Source organism: Pituophis catenifer, unplaced genomic scaffold (genome assembly GCF_029215685.1).
Source record: "Pituophis catenifer annectens isolate HBS135680 unplaced genomic scaffold, rPitCat1.0.hap2 SCAF_6, whole genome shotgun sequence".
Lineage (NCBI taxonomy): Eukaryota > Metazoa > Chordata > Lepidosauria > Squamata > Colubridae > Pituophis > Pituophis catenifer.
In genome coordinates this window covers 9,514,064-9,534,570 of record NW_027256886.1, presented here as the reverse complement: position 1 = coordinate 9,534,570, position 20,507 = coordinate 9,514,064, and the positions used below count along the sequence as shown (strand labels likewise).

Genomic DNA, 20,507 nt, shown 5'->3' with positions numbered 1-20,507 from the left:
GCAGCGCGCCTGCGCCACCAACCGGAAGCTCAATTTCGTCACTTCCTCTTTGGCTCCGCCCGAGAGGCTGCTGTAAACTTTCCAAGGAGACTCAGAAAGAGAGCAGTGGCCCCTATTGGTCAGAGCGTGAAACAGCAGCCTCTTACTCTGCATCGTATTCCATTCGGTTTATAATATTTTCCTATCGTATTTTCCTTCGGTTTATAATCCCTCCAAAATAAGATTGGAAACAAAGCAGGAATAACGATTAAAATTTTAGGAGAGTGCTCAAAAGCAAGGTGATCTTCCAGGGTCTTTCAAGGCTGCTGTTTTAGGTTTCATATCTTATATTTATTTAGTGGTGTTTTTATGGATGTTTGAAAGCTACCCAATGCTATTAAAAAAATGGGAGTTATTATTATTATTTTTTACAAAAAATAAAATAAAATAGAAAGTACCGATGAAGGAGAATATTTGTAGTTTACGGTTGAACTGTGGAGCCCTTAGTGCTCTCTAACCTTGATTGTTTTCTTGCAGACCTTTCCTTATCCAACTAGGTAATATCTTCAGTGTTAGAAGAGAATGGGGTTTGCTCTCTGTTTATATACAGTGGCTTGTCCAGTCAGTGTTGGTGCCAATGTTGTTTTTTTCTTGGTAGTTCCTTGATTAGGCAATTGTTTACTCTTTGATTGTTTGTGAGTTGATAGTCCTTGATTGGAATATTATTTACTGCTTGTTGGTCTGGTCTCATTCTCTGCTTATCTGGGTGTTGATTGCTGGTGAGGTGGTGTTTTTCTCTTTCTCTCTTTTAGCTTTTTGATTGTTTTCCAAAACCATCACTATAGACTGCTGCAGATTGTCCAGAAAGGCTGACATGACCCCACTTTGTCTTTTGAGTCCTGATATCAGTCTTGCGTCTACAAATCGTTTTGCACAAAGGATGTTCCATGCACAATCCTGACTTCACATTGCTGACAGACCCAGCGTTTCTCAACCTTGGCAATTTTAAGGCATGGGGACCACAACTCCCAGAATTCCTCATTTCCAGGGGAATTCTGGGAATTAAAAGTCCAATCTATTTCAAAGTCACTTTGGCTAACAAATAGTATATCTATTATGATATAATTAATTATTGTATACACTGCTCAAAAAAAATAAAGGGAACACAAGCAGAAGACATCCGAGATCGGAATGAATGAAATAGCCTTATTAAATACTTTGTTCTTTACATACAGTAGTTTTGTGTTCCCTTTAGTTGTTTGAGCAGTGTATAAACTACTGTATGTAAAGAACAAAGTATTTAATAAGGCTATTTCATTCATTCCGATCTCGGATGTCTTCTGCTTGTGTTCCCTTTATTTTTTTGAGCAGTATATTATTACATATTATTACATATTATATTATTATATATATTATTGCATATTATTATATATTATATTATTATATATATATTATTACATATTATTATATAATATTATTATGAATAGTACATAGCACAGACCACAGTGGAAGAAGAGGTCCTGAAAATTCCTCTAAAAGAACGAGTGCCTTTGATTGGGACTACAATCCCCATCTTGACAGATACCTAAGTGGGATGATGGGAGTTGTAGTCCAACGCTCCGGAGAGAGAGAATCCCACCATTGTGCCTAGAAAGCCTTACTCCCAAGTACAGTAGAGCAGAGGTCTCCAACCTTGGCAACTTTAAGCCTGGTGGACTTCAACTCCCAGAATTCCCCAGCCAGCTGCCAAGGTTGTAAACCCCTGCAGTAGAAGCATACTCAGAACCAGCCCCGCCCGCCCCCTTTAGCTCCGCCCCCGGGCGCTTGCAGCCGACTTTTCCCCCCTCGCACGCGGGACCCGTCTCAACCTATCAGAGGGCCCGACCGAGCCCAAGCGAAAAGGGCCCGAGGGGAAAAAAAAAACGACCTCACGATTGGCTTGCATATTCCTATCCCTTCTCCCATAGGCTGCCTCCTCCGCGACGTCGCTTTCTATTGGCTCGCCGAGGGCAAACGGAGGCGGGACGTCCGGGAGCAGAGAGAGTGAGCGAGTGAGCGAGAGAGAAGAGAAGAGAAGAAGGAGCGAAGCTGAGGAGAAGTTCGGACGCTCGGAGGTCGGAGCTTCTACCGGCGAAGCGGGAGCTCGAGCCGTCATGAGCGGCGGCGTCTACGGAGGAGGTGAGCGGCCTTTTGGGCGGGAGGAGGCCGCCCTTTCTTTCACGCGGGCCGGCGGAGGGCGGAGCTTCTGGGCGCCCTCCCCTCACACCCAGTCCCGGCAGCTGAGGGAGAACCCGGCTCCATCGCCGCCTCGGGTTTCTCGGTTCGCTAATTTACCTGCGGGCTTCTTCGAGCCTCCGGTCGACGCCGCCTTCCCCTCCTTGTCGCCCCGAGAGCCACTTTTTGGTGCACGAATCCTGAGGGTTAATCCTGATACGGTCAGATATTAATACACCTTACACCGGGCTTCCTTCCAGATTTCAGGACAGAAGGGAAATGTAATGGTTAAAAAATACACGGGATATTTACCTTTTGTTTTTGGTTTTGTTCCTTCCTGACGGACGGAATTGTTTTATTTCCGAGGAGGGTCACGCTAACTTTATCAGTTTTTTATGTTATAGTTCTATCTATCTATCTATCTATCTATCTATCTATCTATCTATCTATCTATCTATCTATCTATCATTAACATCTATCTATCATCTATATCTATCATCATCTATCTATCATTATCTATCTATCACCTATCATTATCATCTATCATTATACTCTATCATTATCATCTATCATTATCTATCTATCATTATCATCTATCTATCTATCTCTCTATATCTATCATTAACATCTATCTATCATCTATATCTATCATCATCTATCTATCATTGTCTATCTATCACCTATCATTATCATCTATCATTATCATCTATCATTATCTATCTATCATTATCATCTATCTATCATTATCATCTATCTATCATTATCTATCATTATCATCTATCATCTACGAATGATCCCAGATCTCCGTACTTTCCGTCGTGCACTTAAGACCTTTCTGTTTCACCAAGCTGGGCTGGCATAAATTTTTCTAATTGTCTAAATTTTATGCTGAAGATCTTAACTTAACTGATGAGCCAAATTGGCTTAATTATTTTAAATTGCTTCTATTTCACATTTTTATATATATGTTATTTTTGACTGTTCACCGCCCTGAGTCCTTCAGGAGAAGGGTGGTATAAAAATTAAATAAATAAAATAAATAAAATAAATCATTATCTATCTATCATTATCATCTATCTATCATTATCATCATTACCTATCATCATCTATCATATATAAGACAGGGTCTTATTTTTGGGGAAGCACAGTATGTATGTATGTATGTATGTATGTATATAATGTTATATATAGTTATATATAGTTACCGTGTTTCCCCGAAAATAAGACCCTGTCTTATATTTTTTTGAACCCTGAAATAAGCACTTGGCCTTATTGCCATGCACTCAAAAGCCAGATTGGGTTTATTATCAGAGGGTGTCTTATTTTGGGGGAAACAGTACAGATAGATAGATAGATAGATAGATAGATAGTTATATTTAGTTATGTTAAGTAGATTTATCAGTTACATTTATGTTATTCTAAATGGTTTGATATATGTTTATATGTGTGTGTATGTCTGTACGCACACATGCTCTTTACATATACATAACACACATGCCCTGTATGTATACCCCCACACACACACACACACCAGTAGTGCACAGAAGCGGGTGGGTGGGTGGAGCCTCCCGCCACCGCCGCTGCAAACCGGTAGCAACCACCACTGATACATACATAACATATATACATACATACATACATACATATATATATATATATATGTTTTCTTTTCTTTTTGTAGGTCTTTATGTGTATTTCTCTTTAGCCAGGTTCTTCCTATGTAAACCAAGATTTTTCTGCAGCCCTAGTTCAGTGAAATCCCAATCCACTAGTTTCTAGGCTTTTTTCTCTCCAGCAGCCAGCAACCTCCCTGCTGCCCATTGGGAGACTAAGGAGACTAAGATAGATCTATTTCAGGCTTATAAACCCTCATCAGTTAGCCACACCTTCATCCCATGTATCCTCCCTGTAAAGGTACAGTACAGTGGTTTATGTAGGAAGAACCTGGCTAAAGAGAAATACACATAAAGACCTACGAAAAGAAAAGAAAACAAATACTGTACCTTTATAGGGAGGATACATGGGATGAAGGTGTGGCTAACTGATGAGGGCTTATAAACCTGAAATAGATCTATCTTAGTCTCTTTAGTCTCCCAATGGGCAGCAAGGAGCTTGCTGGCTGCTGGAGAAAAAAAAGCCTAGAAACTAGTGGATTGGGATTTCACTGAACTAGGGCTGCAGAAAAATCTTGGTTTAGGTAGGAAGAACCTGGCTAAAGAGAAATACACACACACACACACACACACACACACACACACAGAGAGAGAGAGAGAGAGAGAGAGAGAGAGAGGGCGTCAGATTGTCATTTTTAATGTGTGACTGTGTTCAGAGAAAAAAGTGACAATACAGGTAGTCCCCGACATACAACAGTTCATTTAGCAACCGTTCACAAAGTTACAACGGCACTGAAAAAAGTGACTTAGGGCCGTTTTTCTCAGCTGCGACTTTTTCAGCATCCCCAGGATCATGTGATCAAAACTCAGATGCTTGGCAACTGCTTCATACTTATGACTGTTGCTGTGTCCCAAGGTCATGTGATCACTTTTTGCAACCTTCTGACAAGCAAAGTCAATGGGGAAGCTAGATTCCCTTAACAATCAGCTTGGTAATTTATCAACTGCAGTGATTCACTTAACTGTGGTAAGAAAAGTCGTAAAGTGGGGCAAAATTCGCTTAACAAATGTCTCACTTGACAACAGAAATTTTGGGCTCAATTGTGGTCGAGGACTACCTGTGAAGGTTATCTTATAGCACTGCTATGGGTAATTGTTCACTACACTTACTTGTATACTAGTATATATAAGAAACTCATTCATTCGGGAGTATGCTTGAATGGCAATAGATAGTTTTATGTCTTCTGAATGGTTATATGGAGAATTAGAGCATTTTGTCAGTAAAAGCAAGGCAGTGCTTTTGTGCTGAATTTAAATAAATTCAAATGATGCCTCTCTATCTGCAGATGAAGTTGGTGCTCTGGTGTTTGATATTGGCTCCTGCACAGTGCGAGCTGGCTATGCTGGAGAAGATTGCCCAAAGGTAAGGATGAAAGTGAAGTGGTAAATAAAGCCAGGAGCCCTCATGATTTAGTAATCTACTAAAGCAAAGCTCTATATGAGTGTTTTAGTTCCCAGAATTCCCTATTCCCATGTTGGCTGGGGAATTCTGGGAGTTGAGGTCCACACATCTTAAAATTCCTGCAGCTGACAAACACTGCTCTGTATAATGAACAATGGAACAATGCCTGAGCAATTGTGGTCTAGTAATATGTAAAACATTAGTTATGTGCTTACTTGTCATATCTGCTTGATTAATTTGGTATGCTCTGGGTCTCATCAATTAAACAATATACCAGAGGTGGGTTTCAGCAGGTTCTGACCAGTTCTGGAAAACTGGTAGCAGAAATTTTGAGTAGTTCGGAGAACTGGTAATAAAAATTCTGACTGGCCCCGTCCCCATCTATTTCTATTCTCTGCCTCCCGAGTCCCAGCTGATCGGGAGGAAATGGGGATTTTGCAGTAACCTTCCCCTGGAGTGGGGTGGGAATGGAGATTTTACAGTATCCTTCCCCTGCCATGCCCACCAAGCCACGCCACGCCCACCAAGCCACACCCACAGAATCGGTAGTAAAAATTTTTGAAACCCACCACTGCAATATACGTACCGGTATATTATTAACTGATTTTTGATATTCTCCAGAATTTCTTTTAGATGATATGTTCTGTATTTTATTGTTGTATTTTGGAAACTGCCTACATTTGTGACGGATTGGGCAGCCTATAAATAATTATTAGAAATAATTATTCCCCGGGAAAGATTACCTTTCACTTCTCATTTCACTGTAGTTTTGCCCTCTTAAGATCATATCTCTACAAATTCTTCTCTTGGGTCTCAATCTTTATGTATATAACTCCTTAGGTAATAACCGACTTATTGCAGCAGCAGAAACATTTCCTAAAGACCCTTGGTCAACTGCATCTTAATCTTTGATGGCAGGAGAAGGCTATGGGAATGAGAGATCCTGCTGCACGATCAATCCTTTTTGTAACATCCAAGCTAGTTAAAATAATACACAAAAGGTGGTCATTGTATAATCTTATATGTTTGTTCTCCATACTGTTCATTGCAGGTGGACTTCCCTACTGCCATAGGGGTGGTCTTGGACCGAGATGACGGAAGTTCCATGATGGAGATTGACGGTGATAAAAGCAAGCAAGGAGGGCCATCATACTACATAGACACAAATGCCTTGAGAGTTCCTAGGGAGAACATGGAAGCCATTTCACCTTTGAAAAATGGAATGAGTACGATGTTCTGCATTTCCTCCTTTTGATCTTAAATTCTGGTTGCTATTTTGTGGTATCTTAGAATCTCTATTTCTGAAAAATAGATTTTGTCTTATTCGGGAGAGAAAATATGTAGTGGTGGCGGAAGTTGAAAAAAACATGAGCTGTCTCAAGCCAAGATTGCTAATAACACAGTACAGGTAGTCCTCGACTTACAACAGTTCATTTAGTGACCGTTCAAAGTTACAACGGCACTGAATAAAGCAACATGACCGTTTTTCTCAGCTGCAACTTTTTCAGCATCCCCATGTTGATGTGATCAAAATTCAGATGCTTGGCAACTGCTTCATACTTATGACTGTTGCTGTGTCCCAAGGTCATGTGATCACTTTTTGCAACCTCCTGACAAGCAAAGTCAATGAGGAAGCTAGATTCCCTTAACAACCAGGTTACTAACTCAGTGATTCACTTAACAACTGTGGTAAGAAAGGTTGTAAAATGGGGCAAAACTCAACAAATGTCTCAACAGACACTTTGGGCTCAATTGTGGTCATAAGCAGTGATGGTATTCAGCCGGTTCTATCCGGATTGCGCAATCTGGTAGTGACGGCTGCGGGAGGCTCCGCCCAGCCACTCGGAGGTCATCGTGTCCTGTTTTTTACATTCTGCGCATGCACGGAGGTGGCACGTGCGCTCACATTTGCGAACCGGTAGCGAAGTTAAGTGAATACCACCTCTGGTTGAAAGTCAAGGACTACCCGTATCCTTGTATATTTCCTTTTTCTTCTTTCATTTATTATATAGACTTAGCCTGAAATAAAGGTTTCCAAGGAAACCTTGTGAATTTTTTTTTTTTTTTGATGAATTGCTATAGAGAAGATGTAATTCTAATTAAATATCAGCACTCTGGAGAAAAACTCTTGTATAGTTTGTTCTATCCTGTGGTTATTCTCCTTGTTTAAGGTAAAAGACTGTGATTCAGTTCAGAGATAAGTGTTGAATCATGATTATCCAATCCTAACCTGGATAAAATCTTAAATGCCTTCTGAAAGCATAGTTTGACTTGTCTAATTACATTATCCCTCCAAATAAGAGATGCCAGTGAGTTTTCAACAACATGGAAACTGGTAGACTAGGCTTGAGGCAAATTGAATACTTAAACTTTTCATACCTTGCTTGCTACTAGTTCTTAACTGTTGTTCAGATACTGGGTGAGGTCATATGTTGCATTAGTCATAACATGGTGTGTTTGATCCAGGTAATGTCAGCCCTGGAGGCCATCTTTTTGTTTGGGGTGTTACTTGGAACCCTGACATTTAATCCTCGCTTAATGACTGGTTGCTTATGGACCAAGGTTGCAACAGACGTCCCCAGAGCTACTTAAGACTCAGTTCTGGAGTTCAGGTGTCTTCTCCTAGCAGTCATGTGATTGCCGTTTGGGTGCCTGGCAACCAGGTAGCATTTATGGACATTTGCAGTGTCCCGTGGTCATGATTGATTTTTGGCATTTTTTGCTGGTTTCTGGTATTTACTTCCAATTTCCAGCAAAACATGCCTATTGAAGAAAACGGGTTAACTTAATGACTACCGCAAAAAAGGGTTTTAAAATCAGACACTGTCACATGGTGACTCACCTAATCCCAGTGACAGCAGTAATTATGGGGTCCATTACGGACACGGGTCGATGATTACCTTCCTCTGATAGAGGAACTCATCCATCCTGGTATATTCATTGAACCATTGTTAAAAATACTCATGACATGTGCTACCTTATCATAGTCAAAACAAACCTAATGTGCTATTTTTTTCACCTGTGGAATGATGTAATGATGTATTTATAATCCAAAACTCTAACTAATTTTGCTCTCTTAGGTGGCTCGTTTTTTGAGGGCTGTTATTGTATATTGCCAGTCCTGAACCTTGTATTAATAACACACATGCAACAAACAGTTTACATTCCACCGACAAAAGCAGCATTCGCTTTATGTTGTTACAGTTGAAGATTGGGATAGTTTCCAAGCCATCCTGGATCATACCTATAAGATGCACATTAAGTCTGAAGCTTCATTGCATCCTGTTTTAATGTCTGAAGCACCAGTGAGTAAAAATTGGCTTTATTTCTTTCAAACAGCCCAACACGTTTCTTACCTAAATATCTGACTGTTTAACTAGAATATTTGGCTGTAGTCTACATGAACCCATTTTTTAAGAAGTTTTGATCAGGAAGGTCTTATAAATGATTAGTAGGAAGCCTGGTTCAAGTTCAGTTCCATATAAGATTTGAGCAAGTAATGTAAAGTTGAATTGCAGCTGGGATTAGTGAGCTTCCTCTAATATAGACAAGTAACATGATACTCTTTCAGACATTCCCAATTCTAGAATAGAATAGAATAGAATAGAATAGAATAGAATAGAATAGAATAGAATAGAATAGAATAGAATAGAATAGAATAGAATAGAATAGAACAGAACAGAACAGAACAGAACAGAACAGAACAGAACAGAACAGAACAGAACAGAATTCTTTATTGGCCAAGTGTGATTGGACACACAAGGAATTTGTCTTTAGTGCATATGCTCTCAGTGTACATAAAAAGACAAGACACTCATCGAGAATCACAAGGCACAGCACCCAGTGACAGTCATACGGTACAATAAGCAATCAAATCATACTAGGAAACAATATCAAGATAAATCGCAAGATTAATAGCACTAGTAATGCAGCCTAATCTGAATAGTTTGACAGTGTTGAGGGAATTATTTGTTTAGCAGAATGATTGTGTTCGGGGAAAAAACTGTTCTTGTATCTAGTTGTTCTGGTGTGCAGTGCTTTGTAGCATCGTTTTGAGGGTAGGAGTTAAAACAGTTTATGTCCAGGATGCGAGGGGGTCTGTAAATATTTTCACAGCCCTCTCTTTGACTCGTATATTATGTAAAACAGCCTGAAAAATTATCTCCAAATAATTAAATCATGCCACTTTTACCTGCAGTTCATTAACAATGCCAGGTAATTTTTTTTAACCTTTAGAGGAAATTATATGTTTTAATATATTTTTTTCTTTGCACATTCCTCAAAAGTGTAGAATGGCTATGTCTCTGTGTATTTATAGTTATGAGATAGTCTTCTTGGAAATTTTGCAAATTATATTTATAAAAGAGTCACAATTCTGTGGCAATACATAAAATTTGAAATAGCTGTATCTTCTGTGATTGAGAGAGTAAAACTTACTTTAATCTACTGGTACTTTAGTCTGACCGATATTTATAAATCTGGTTACCAGTTTGCAAGAAATTGGTAGGGAAACAAAAGAAAATATCTATCTTCTGCTTCTTGAGTCATATATAATAATTTTGTATTTTAATTATTTTCTGTGTGCTTTTCTAGTGGAACATTAGAGCAAAGCGTGAGAAGCTGACAGAATTAATGTTTGAACATTACAATATCCCTGCATTCTTCCTATGCAAAACTGCAGTACTCACAGCGTATCCTAGAAATGTTGATAAATAAGTAAGCATCATCACAAGTACTATGCTGTTTTCAGGAGAGGTGGGGGGGAACCAGCATTTACTTCTGGCTTTCAGAAAAAAAATGGCTCCTAACGAACAGTGGGTTAGCTTAACCACCATGGCATTTGCCTAATGATAACCACAAAAATGGTCATAAAATCAGGTGTGGTCACGTGATGACCTGCTTTTCAATTATCATAGCTTATTGAAATTGCAGACTAAATTATGATTGTATGTTAAGGACTACCTATTATCATTAGATGTAAATTCATGCAATATGTAAAAGCCAAACAAACCATGATGAATATGCTGCTCCTGTGCCAAAATTCTGTCATCTTCCTTGACGCTACAACTAGCTTTGCAAATGGCAGATCCACAGGGTTGATCTTAGATAGTGGAGCAACACACACCACTGCGATTCCAGTCCACGATGGGTACGTGCTTCAGCAAGGTGAGAAGTCTTCCAGCATGATCTGAGCTATCCTGCTACGTAGCTAGACTCGACACACATCAATGACAGGGTTTGTTTGTACCCCCCACGCCCCCAAAATGAATTAAATAAAACTTATTTCTGTAAAGCATCACGACGACCATCAATAGAGAGAATTTGTAATGGCCTTGAGAGGATGTTCTAGATAATAGCCTTTAATTCAGAAATTAGTTATTTAAAATGCATTTATTTATAATATGTACAATATATGAGAGCCAGTTTGGTTGAGTGGTTAAGGCACCAGATTGGAAAGCAAGAGATTGTGAGTTCAAATCCTGCCTTAAGCCATGAAAGCCAGCTGGGTGATTTTAGGCCAGTCATTTTCAATTGAATTCACCTCCCTCACAGAGTAATAGTGGTGGGGAAAATAGGGGGAGGAAGATACGTTAGATATGTTTGCTGCCTGGAGTTATTTGTAAAAATAATAAAGGTGGTATATAAATATTATTTGAAAACAAAAATGCGTATATGTGAGCAGATAGCCGGGGCCTATTTTCAAAACAACTTTGTTGTATTTGAAAAAGATGCAGCTGTTTTAACGTTCAGAGAGATGTCTTCCTTTTGCACAAGCCACTTTGCAAAGCATCTCTTTCTAATGTATTGCAAAACACTAATCCATTAGAAGAATGAGAAGTAGTCGGAATATTGCTAGAAGAAAATAAAACTAGAAGAAAAGCTAACTTTGCCCTGTTATCCAAAGACTGAAAGACTTGGAGTTAGATAAATGTAACCCTCTGCACTAATAATCAGCATATGTCTAGGTGCTGAGGACAAATAGCAGTAAGAAGGCAGGATTAGACGGTCTTGCTGGTGATACTGAAGCCCACACTGGACTAAATGTTCAAAAAAGAATCATTCAGGAATAATGCAGGAAATAATTTTATAGCTCTTCTGGAATCACAGCCAGATGTAATGAACATGTTCCCCATCTGATTTCTCTTGAAGTATCTGGCTTTTACAAAAAAAGAGATTTCATCATTTTTCCTTTTGCTCTTGTGCAGCAAAATACAGTTTCTGGGAACTCAGTGGCCCATGTGGACAGAAAAGCTGGTTAGTCTGGTGTTAGGAAACATGAATTTATCCGCAAAACAAGTTTCTATGTAAAATGTGAGTGGTGGCGGAGTATTAAATCTTTTGATTCCATTCGTGCCTTGCATTTAGGCATTGTGAAGTCACCTCTGGCTGGAGATTTCATTTCAATGCAGTGCAGGGAACTGTTTCAAGAAATGAACGTTGAGATCATCCCACCTTATATGATTGCATCGAAGGTAAGATCTTGTGTTGGATGGAATGAAAGAAAGCTGCACATTCTTGTAAATGTGATTCAAAGAGCTGCTTTTTCATTCACAAAACATCTGGTTTAACAATAGTTTCTCCAACATTAAATTCCATCAGGGTTGGTCTTGGATTTAAATACAGTTTAGAGTCATACAAAGAGGATGCACGTTAAAAAAAAGAGTTTTGATTCCCAGTGTACTTCACTATTCCGAGACAGAGGTTGGATTCTCACGTTAAGCTATAAGCACGCCAGGAACTTGTAGTCTCCATTTATGGTTGAATTCCATTATTCCATCTTTTAACTTTGGTCATGGATGCTGGAAGTTGTAGTTCAGCCACACTTGAAGCACCCATAGTTTGTCCCTGACATAAACCATTCCACAGTTCATGCATGAAGCATGAACCCAGCTAATAAGATGTTATTGTGCTAAAGAATTTACAGGTGTACAGTTTTGCAGAGCCACAATCTTTTTCATGAGCTGGTTATGTATTAGAGCAACAATAAATGATGAGAGGTAAACTGTGAGTAGCTTTTAGCTTAGTCAGGCTGGGATGTTCTGTTGTCTCTCTTGGCTTAAAACGAAACTATGTACTTCATTCTCAGCATTCCTAGGTTTATAAACTCTTTTAAGTCATCTATGGAATAATATATTTAAATGTGAGCCTTTGGAATGACCTTGATTTTATATTCTAGGAAGCAGTTCGAGAGGGTTCTCCAGCAAACTGGAAAAGAAAAGAGAAATTGCCACAGGTCACAAGATCTTGGCACAACTATATGTGTAATGTAAGTATTTGTCATCACGTTAATTTGCTTGGATATAAAGAAGTATTTCCTGCTAACACATTGATTTATGTAATGAATGGTTCCTTTAGAACTGCAGTGTGACTCATGATTCTGATGATTTAAATAGGATTCCTTTACCACATGCAATCTGTAAATTGCATTATTAGTAAAGGTTGGTGTAATGAAAAATTATAAACGCATTCTGGATTTTCTGGAGAAAAGCAGGCCAGTGGGAAAGTAAAAAGGAAATTAATAACATGATTAATATCACATATAGGTGATGTGGTGCGGTGGCCTAGAGGTGGAGCTCTCACCTCACAATCAGGAGGCTGTGAGTTCAATCCTAGGTAGAGGTAGATATTTCTGTCTCTGGGCACAATGAGAATTTATTTGCTGAACAAAACTCCACATTGGTGACAGGAAGGGCATCCGGCCAGTAATGGAGCCACTCAGCTCCATTCAGTAGCCCAGACTCCACACCGCAAAGGATTATGGGGTCGTTAAAAGATGATTAACATCACTTATACACATTTTACAACAACTCTAGGCACATAAATCAGTGTTGACATGGGTCCCAGAGGGGCTTGTCTTTTTCATTAGTTTTCACAAATTTAAGGGGTTCCTGACATTACTTGACCCACTTTGCTCCAATGGCAGGCCATCTCGTAAGTCAGTGCAAGTGATTTTTATCTGCAAATCCTGCAAACATATCCCAGCAACCTGTAGGAGCATCTTTATTCTCACTTTCCCCCGGGATGGAATGGGTGAGTTTGAACAAAGCTAGTGGAGGGGAATCAGTAGATGCCATAAGAACAGAGAAGAGAGTGCTTTGCACTTACTCACTGTAGTAAGCTCCCAGACATGGGTACCTAAACTATGCACAGTCACTAGTAGTATTGATCTAGGTGTCCCTTAACCTACCTGATGAGATAATTGGTTAATGGATCTTTCCTCATAAGAGTTGACTTTTTCTTTCCTCTTATGAGTTGACTCCTCATAAGAACTGACCCTCTCAAAAGGTGGCTCATAAGAGAGTTGACTTGAAGAGTTGACTTGAAACGTTGACTGCACTGGATTGCTTGATCCATGTGTCCTTCTAGGCTTCCTAGAGAATCTTATGTTTTGATTTCTGATGCTACAGATTTATTCCGTCTTTTCTGCCCAGATAGGCTTTCTTAAAGAGGACTAGCATTTTGGGGCTTTTTTTGGCCACAGCTTTGTAGCATTAGAAAGAGCAATTTAGGCTGTCAAGCCCACTTATCTTCTGAGTTCAGGAATTCAGCCTCAAGCAGATCACTGAATAAGTGCAGGGAAATAGAGCTCTTTGGATATCGTTTCCACTGTGGGTACTTGGTGATACAAAGTATTTCCCAACCTTTACCTGGATGCTCCCACTTGGGTTTCCAAGTATAATAGTGATATTGAGAATGTGGTGTCCATGTTGTCTAAATTGGACCTTTGCTTTACCTTTATTTTTTATTTTTTAAAATATATAGCAGTACATATATTAGAAATCTTTGTGTGAAAATATCTTTTCTCCTCCCATAGTGTGTTATTCAGGACTTTCAAGCTTCTGTTCTACAAGTTTCTGATTCAGCTTATGACGAGCAGTAAGTCTTTCTTAATTTTATGGGAATGTTATGATGGCTGAGACAAGGCTGTCTTCCGATCTGAATTGTAGACTGGCTCCAGTCTGATCGAAATTGAACAGGTGTGATATTGGAAGAAGTGGCGCTGCCCTGTATCAGTGGGGATGGAAAGATTCCCCTTGTTGCGATTATGGTGCTGATAGAAGATCTGCATGAAGCAATGCAGATCTTCTGCATTGCAAGGCTGTTGCCTGGATAGCTGAATTGGACATCCAGTTATGAGGCCACTGCCAAACTCCCATAGACGTTTTATTTATAATTACGTGGACTGTATTTGCTTCTCTTCTGTCATGTTCTCATCATATGCTAAATAATAAGCATAAATGTTACATTGGACGTCCGGTTCTCCTTTTGGCCTCTTTATTTCTAACCCTACCATTTTCTCTCTTAAAATACTCTTTAAGCAGACTGAAATTGTGTCTCCTTTGTCTGTAATCTCTATTCTGGGTGTTTTTTGATGCCACCATTAGCATCTGATTGTAGCAACAATATTTCTGGATTCTGAAGAAAACCCAGATAGAAATTCCTTTTAGATACTGAAAGGGCAAAATGTGATCTGCTTTAAAAACATAACAAAACCCTTTCTGTCTTTCGCTTTATACCAGAAATGGAGAATTAAAAACTTTCCTGGATATTAATTATAGCTCTCCTAATTCATGTCAACTTCTGTGTTGACAAGGGCATATGGGATATTTGTTCAAACATCTGGAAAACATTGAGTTTTCAAGAGACTCTTCCACTGTTATTAAATTGCTGTTTCTGAGATTTCTTGAAAAATAATTTCTTTTATAAAAACAGGAAAAGAAATGATTATTCACCTAATGTCATCTGAAAATGTCTGATTTTCACCTCCAGGGTGGCTGCGCAAATGCCAACTGTACACTATGAGTTCCCCAACGGCTACAATTGTGATTTTGGCGCTGAGCGGTTAAAAATTCCCGAAGGCTTGTTTGACCCTTCAAATGTAAAGGTAAAACTAAGCAAGGTAGAATGGAAATGGATCCTTTGTATATCTATGTTCAATGGCAGTTTTATAGAAACAGGTAGATAATCTAGAATCTACAATTAGAGAAAAGTCACAGTGTGTTTTGTGCTTCATTGATATCTGATCTTGAAGCTCTTACTCTGTATTACAGTAAATTTATAAATTTATTTACCAAGATATTGCAGTTCAGACTGTTGTTTTCTGATAGAGATTTTAATACTCCATCATGGGTAGTTCTCGAGTTACGCCTGTAATGGAGCCTGCCCATTATGGTTGACAATCATGACAGTTGTAAATCATGATGGTGGTAAATTGGATCAGTCATGTGACTGATCCGAGTTTATGATCTTTTATTGCGTTGCTTGTAAAGTGACCACTATAGTCATTAATTATTGTTCTGCTCATTAAGTGAACCCATGGTTTTCTGTATGCCAGATTTGCTGAAAACCAGAAGTATATGTTAGATTTTGGCAAAACGTCATAAAATGTTTAGTACATGAAGTAATTTAATTAGTTATAAACTATGTCATAACAAGGAAAAATAAGAGATTCTGTGCTGCATGTACTTTTTTCTACTTACTAGAATTATCAGACAGAGCTTCCCATTTAATGATTTTGTTTTTCCCTAGATGATTTGGGCCATCTTTGAAAAAAGACTCAAAGTGTTCTTACTAATTCCGTCTCTGATATGATCAAAACTAATGCCAGACATTCTTTCTCTTTACTAGGGCTTATCTGGTAATACAATGCTTGGTGTGAGTCATGTGGTCACCACTAGTGTTGGAATGTGCGATATAGACATTCGGCCGGTAGGTATTACTTAGGCACAATGGGAGGTTTATTTTTCTTGATTAAAATTGGGAATGGAAGCAAGAACTATGCTGAGCTGCAGAAATCTTCAGTGTTCAGAGCTACCTGAAAGCCAGTTGAATTTTTACATTTGATCTTCGGCAAAAGACCAAGAAGCAATATAGTTCAGTTGTATTTTTCGGGTAAGCCCAGATGTAGCTCAAAGGCTGCAGATTGGATGACGATGGTTCAATTCTTGTGTCAACGATAGCAATAGGAAAAACACTGGCACTTATATACCGCTTCACAGTGCTTTACAGCCCTCTCTAAGATGTTTACAGTGTCAGCATATTGACCCCAACAATCTAGATCCTCAAACTCGGAAGAATGGAAGGCTGAGTCAACCTTGAGCCTGTCAGGATCAAACTCGGGGCAGTGGGCAGTGTTAGCCTGCAATACTGCATTCTAACCCACTGCGCCACCACGGCTTTGATGACCATAGCCTTGTTGAATACTTTTTTTTTAAAAAAAAAAATTGATTTATATGCTGCCCTTCTCCGGAGACTCAGGGCAGCTTACAATGCGCTAAGCAATAGCCTTCATCCTTTTGTATATTTATACAAAGTCAGCTTATTGCCCCCACAAACTGGGTCCTCAATTTACCTACCTTAGAAAGGATGGAAGGCTGAGTCAACCTTGAGCCTGGTGAGATTTGAACTTGCAGTAATTGCAGGCAGCTGATGTTAATCACAATGCTTTTAGTCTGCTGAGCCACCAGGCTAAACCCTGAGAAGAATTAGGCCAAATTCCAAAATTCTCCTTATGTATGGCTAGTAAGCTGTTTATAAAGTGAAGAAGGAAGGGGCAAGCAAAGAATACGCTGGCTTGATAACATTAAAACTGATACAAAGATGAATATCAAACAACTGAAAGAAACTGTGCCAAGGAAATTGCAGGGTCTTGCCCAGGCACTCTGAGAATTGGACACGATTGAACAGAAGAAAAAAAAAAACCTCCTGAGATTGCACTGTAAATATTTGTGAGACCAGAAGCATGACCACAAGAGCTTGACCTAGGGAAATCCAGTCTGGCATGTGTTTGCAGAGTTGGGCTGTTTTAGTTTTTAAGCATAGATTCCACAGTTGTGCCTCAAATGTGCAAACTTGATGAAGAATCCAAATTGTGTTGTTTACTGAATTAGGGATTCCTGTTCCCAAAATACTGCTTAGTATGGAATTTTAAATGTTCTTTATATTGTGAAACGTTTATTAAAAAGGGGAAGGATATATCCTCTTTTGCACAAGAACTACTCCCAAGTTTTACATTTGTTAGTGGACATGTGTTTTTTACCTCCGTGACCTGTTTAATAAGTAATACAAGAGGATGTGATTTCCTTTCAAATTCTATGTAGGCTTGTGCAGTCTTTTCTCTCTATCAAAAAGCAGATTACAGAAAGTTACATGTCCAGTAATTTTTATGTGCCTTGCTTTCCTTTTCCAGGGTCTCTATGGTAGTGTGATTGTAGCAGGAGGAAATACCCTACTACAGAGTTTTACAGACCGGCTGAATAGAGAACTCTCTCAGAAAACCCCTCCGGTAAGTGTGTCATTTAACACGTACATTTACAATCAGTTCTCCATATTGGCATATTTGAAAAATGTTGGGAACTACCTGTTTTGCTTTTTTTTTTTTTAACTTAAAACCCACCATCTATAGAGATACAGAAGATTCTGGTTTGTGTTGATTATTGAAGATAACAGTGTTAATAGCCATGGTCCAAAGAATTAAGTTAGCTCTGTGTGTTTTAGCAAGTTTGGGCTTTAGATTTTGATGAATTTCTCCTATTTTTGCCTCATCTGGGTTGTAATTTCCCACGAAACTGAAACATTATGTAGTTTCAAAGACTATGGGGAATTTGATACTAGTGGTAGCTGCTTCTGAGGTGAAAAATAACACGGCTGAGCATATTAAAACCTGTAGATGTTCCTTAAGCAGTTTTCTTGATTTCTGCTAAAGCAATGGAATAGTTGACTTGCTATATAATTAGAGTTTATGAACTTCTAGAAAGCCTTCTCATTGTCCAGTAATCTCCAGATAAGGTGGGACTATAAATCCTTGAATGATAAGGAATTCTGGGATGTGTAGTCCCAACATGTGAGAGGCACTTACTGAGGAAAGAACTTCATCATTTTTCTTACCCTAATTGTTTATGACAGGAATGTCTAGTGTTAGTTGGCCAGTGTAAAATTCAGGGAACGCCCATGGATGTGGAATGGGGTTAAGGTTTTCCAGGCATAGCTTGATGGTGATATTTCAGGAAGGTGTGGCTACTTCCCGCCCCTTCCTGGGTTTTTAAAAATGCTGCCAAAATTCAACAGTAAAATGCACAATCACATTTATTTGGGGAGGTCAGAAATAAGAAGGGAATGAAACCATCGTTTTCCCCTCCCCCTCGGGGAGACCTTGCCCCCGAGGTCTCCAACTTTTATCTTTATTTGAAGGAGGGTATAGCACAACTGAAAATCACTCATTTTGCTAATTCAATTTCTGGGATGCAACCTTTGGGTATTAAGAATCAAAGCCAGCTGTGTCCCTTCTAACATAAAGCAATAATCTTAGCTGAATTATTGAGGAATGATTTGAGCTGTCTGATCTATGTGTTCCACAATGCAGAATATAAGCAAATATCACCAGTTGTCATTTGGGAAGCCTGCCCCCGATGCACAAGCACCGTCAATCTCTTTTCTGATTTCAGAGCATGCGGTTGAAGTTAATAGCAAACAACACAACGGTGGAGCGAAGGTTTAGTTCCTGGATTGGTGGTTCCATCTTGGCTTCTTTGGTTAGTAAACTATTCTGGCTGCTGCTGGTTCCTAAAAAGATTGTGTAACAGGAGGGTATGTGATTGAGACAGAAAGGGAAAAAAGCATTGAATTTTGTATGTACAGGTAGTCCTTGACTTGTGACTGGTTGCTTAGTGACTGTTTGAGGTTACGATGGAGCTCCCCAGGGCTACTTATGGCCTGAATTCAAAGTTGTGCCAGCTGCGCCTCTCTTGCGATTACGAGATCGCATTTTGAGCACTTGGCAGCCAGGCTGCATTTATATCCATTTGCAGCATCCAACAGTCACATGACTGTGATTTGTGTTTTTTTGCTGGAAACTGAGGCTTATGGCAAAAAATGCCCATTATGGACAATGGATTTGCTTAATGACTGCTGCAAAAAAAAGGGGGTAAAATTGGGCGTGGTGACCAGCTTAATCATTGGCATGATTTACAATCATAATTCTGGCCTCAATTACAGTTGTAAATTGAGGAATATTTGTAATAATGGAATGGGTTTGGGAAACAGGCCCAAGACCAGCAGGGACCCTGAAGGGCGGGTAGCAGAGCATGGGGTGCCTCGGGGATGGGGCAGGCATTGATCCCCCACCGAAAGCACCCTATGCTCCATTTAATGACCGCATCTGGAAGAACAAAGGTGGGATCATTAAGTGAAGTACTTTCTGACTGTATCAGGGAGAGCTGAGGTTGGGTTGTTAAACGAGGCAATCACATGGGCACCTCTTTTAACAACTGTTACAACTTGGTTTCATCATGGACAGGTTCCATTACGGTCGTGAAGTCAAAGACTACCTGTACAATCCAAATTATGCATGGAGCAAGAAAGCAAGAAAATGCTGCAGTAAAGTTGGGGGAATTTGAAGGGGAACTGAGAAAGCAAGGACAATAGTATAATCTCATAAGGCAGGTTGTGCATAACTTGGTTTCTGTGTGCCACAAATATGTATTGCGAGATGGTTATGTTTTTGATTTTTTTTTTTTTTGTAGGGTACCTTCCAGCAAATGTGGATTTCTAAGCAGGAGTACGAAGAAGGGGGAAAGCAGTGTGTAGAAAGAAAGTGCCCATAAACCCCATGACTTTAAGAATCTGCCTTCCTGTTGCTTCTAATTTTTTTATAGCTTTAGTATACTCAGGAATTGAAACTTTGTCTCTTCTGTAGGAAGTGTATACTTTTTGTGCATCCTGATTTTCAAGTTTTTTTTTTAAAAAAAATTCCTAATATTTGAAAAGGCCAAACTTGTTCTGTTTCGCAGCACATGGATGCTTTTATCCATTTTAAATGCAATAACTTTTATACAAACTTTTTTTAAAAATAATTTTGTATAAATATCTATTTTCTGCAAAAGAAATTCTCCCGGAGACTGATCTATAAATTATGGTTGTAATTTCTTGCCTTTAGATAAAGATGGGGAAAAAAAGTGTATCTGCTTACAGATTAGTCTTCCTTGTGTTAGCATCAATAAATTTCTCTAGTTTGGCTTTCGGGCTCCTTTATTTTACATCGTATATTCAAGTAAATGTTTTGGGTTTTTTTTAACACCTAGAGGTTGTTTTCATGTTTGCATATTTCTATTACATTTTCTATATCCAGAAGGTATATATCAGGGGTGTCAAACTCGATTTCATTGAGGGCCACATCAGGGTTGTGTTTGACCTCGTGGGGTGGGGGGGGGGGCATGGCCAGGGTGGGTGTGGTCAGCTTG

The 20,507-nt window shown here is 39.2% G+C and overlaps 1 protein-coding gene across 2 annotated transcripts; it reads left to right on the top strand.

Annotated features, from left to right (window-relative positions):
- The first annotated feature begins 2,023 nt into the window (after window positions 1-2,023).
- On the top strand, window positions 2,024-20,283 carry ACTL6A (actin like 6A). Of its 2 annotated transcripts, none has more exons than XM_070945162.1 (14): window positions 2,024-2,157; window positions 5,153-5,229; window positions 6,320-6,494; window positions 8,473-8,573; window positions 9,862-9,959; window positions 10,340-10,434; window positions 11,635-11,741; window positions 12,446-12,535; window positions 14,084-14,145; window positions 15,040-15,154; window positions 15,898-15,978; window positions 17,459-17,554; window positions 18,714-18,800; window positions 19,791-20,283. In XM_070945162.1, the coding sequence occupies exons 1-14, from the start codon at window positions 2,133-2,135 to the stop codon at window positions 19,869-19,871; spliced, it is 1,290 nt and encodes a 429-aa protein (XP_070801263.1). In that variant the 5' UTR covers window positions 2,024-2,132; the 3' UTR covers window positions 19,872-20,283. The 2 variants fall into 2 exon arrangements, with proteins under 2 accessions (XP_070801263.1, XP_070801264.1); XM_070945163.1 differs by lacking the exon at window positions 2,024-2,157 and adding an exon at window positions 2,346-2,414.
- The last annotated feature ends 224 nt before the right edge of the window (window positions 20,284-20,507 follow it).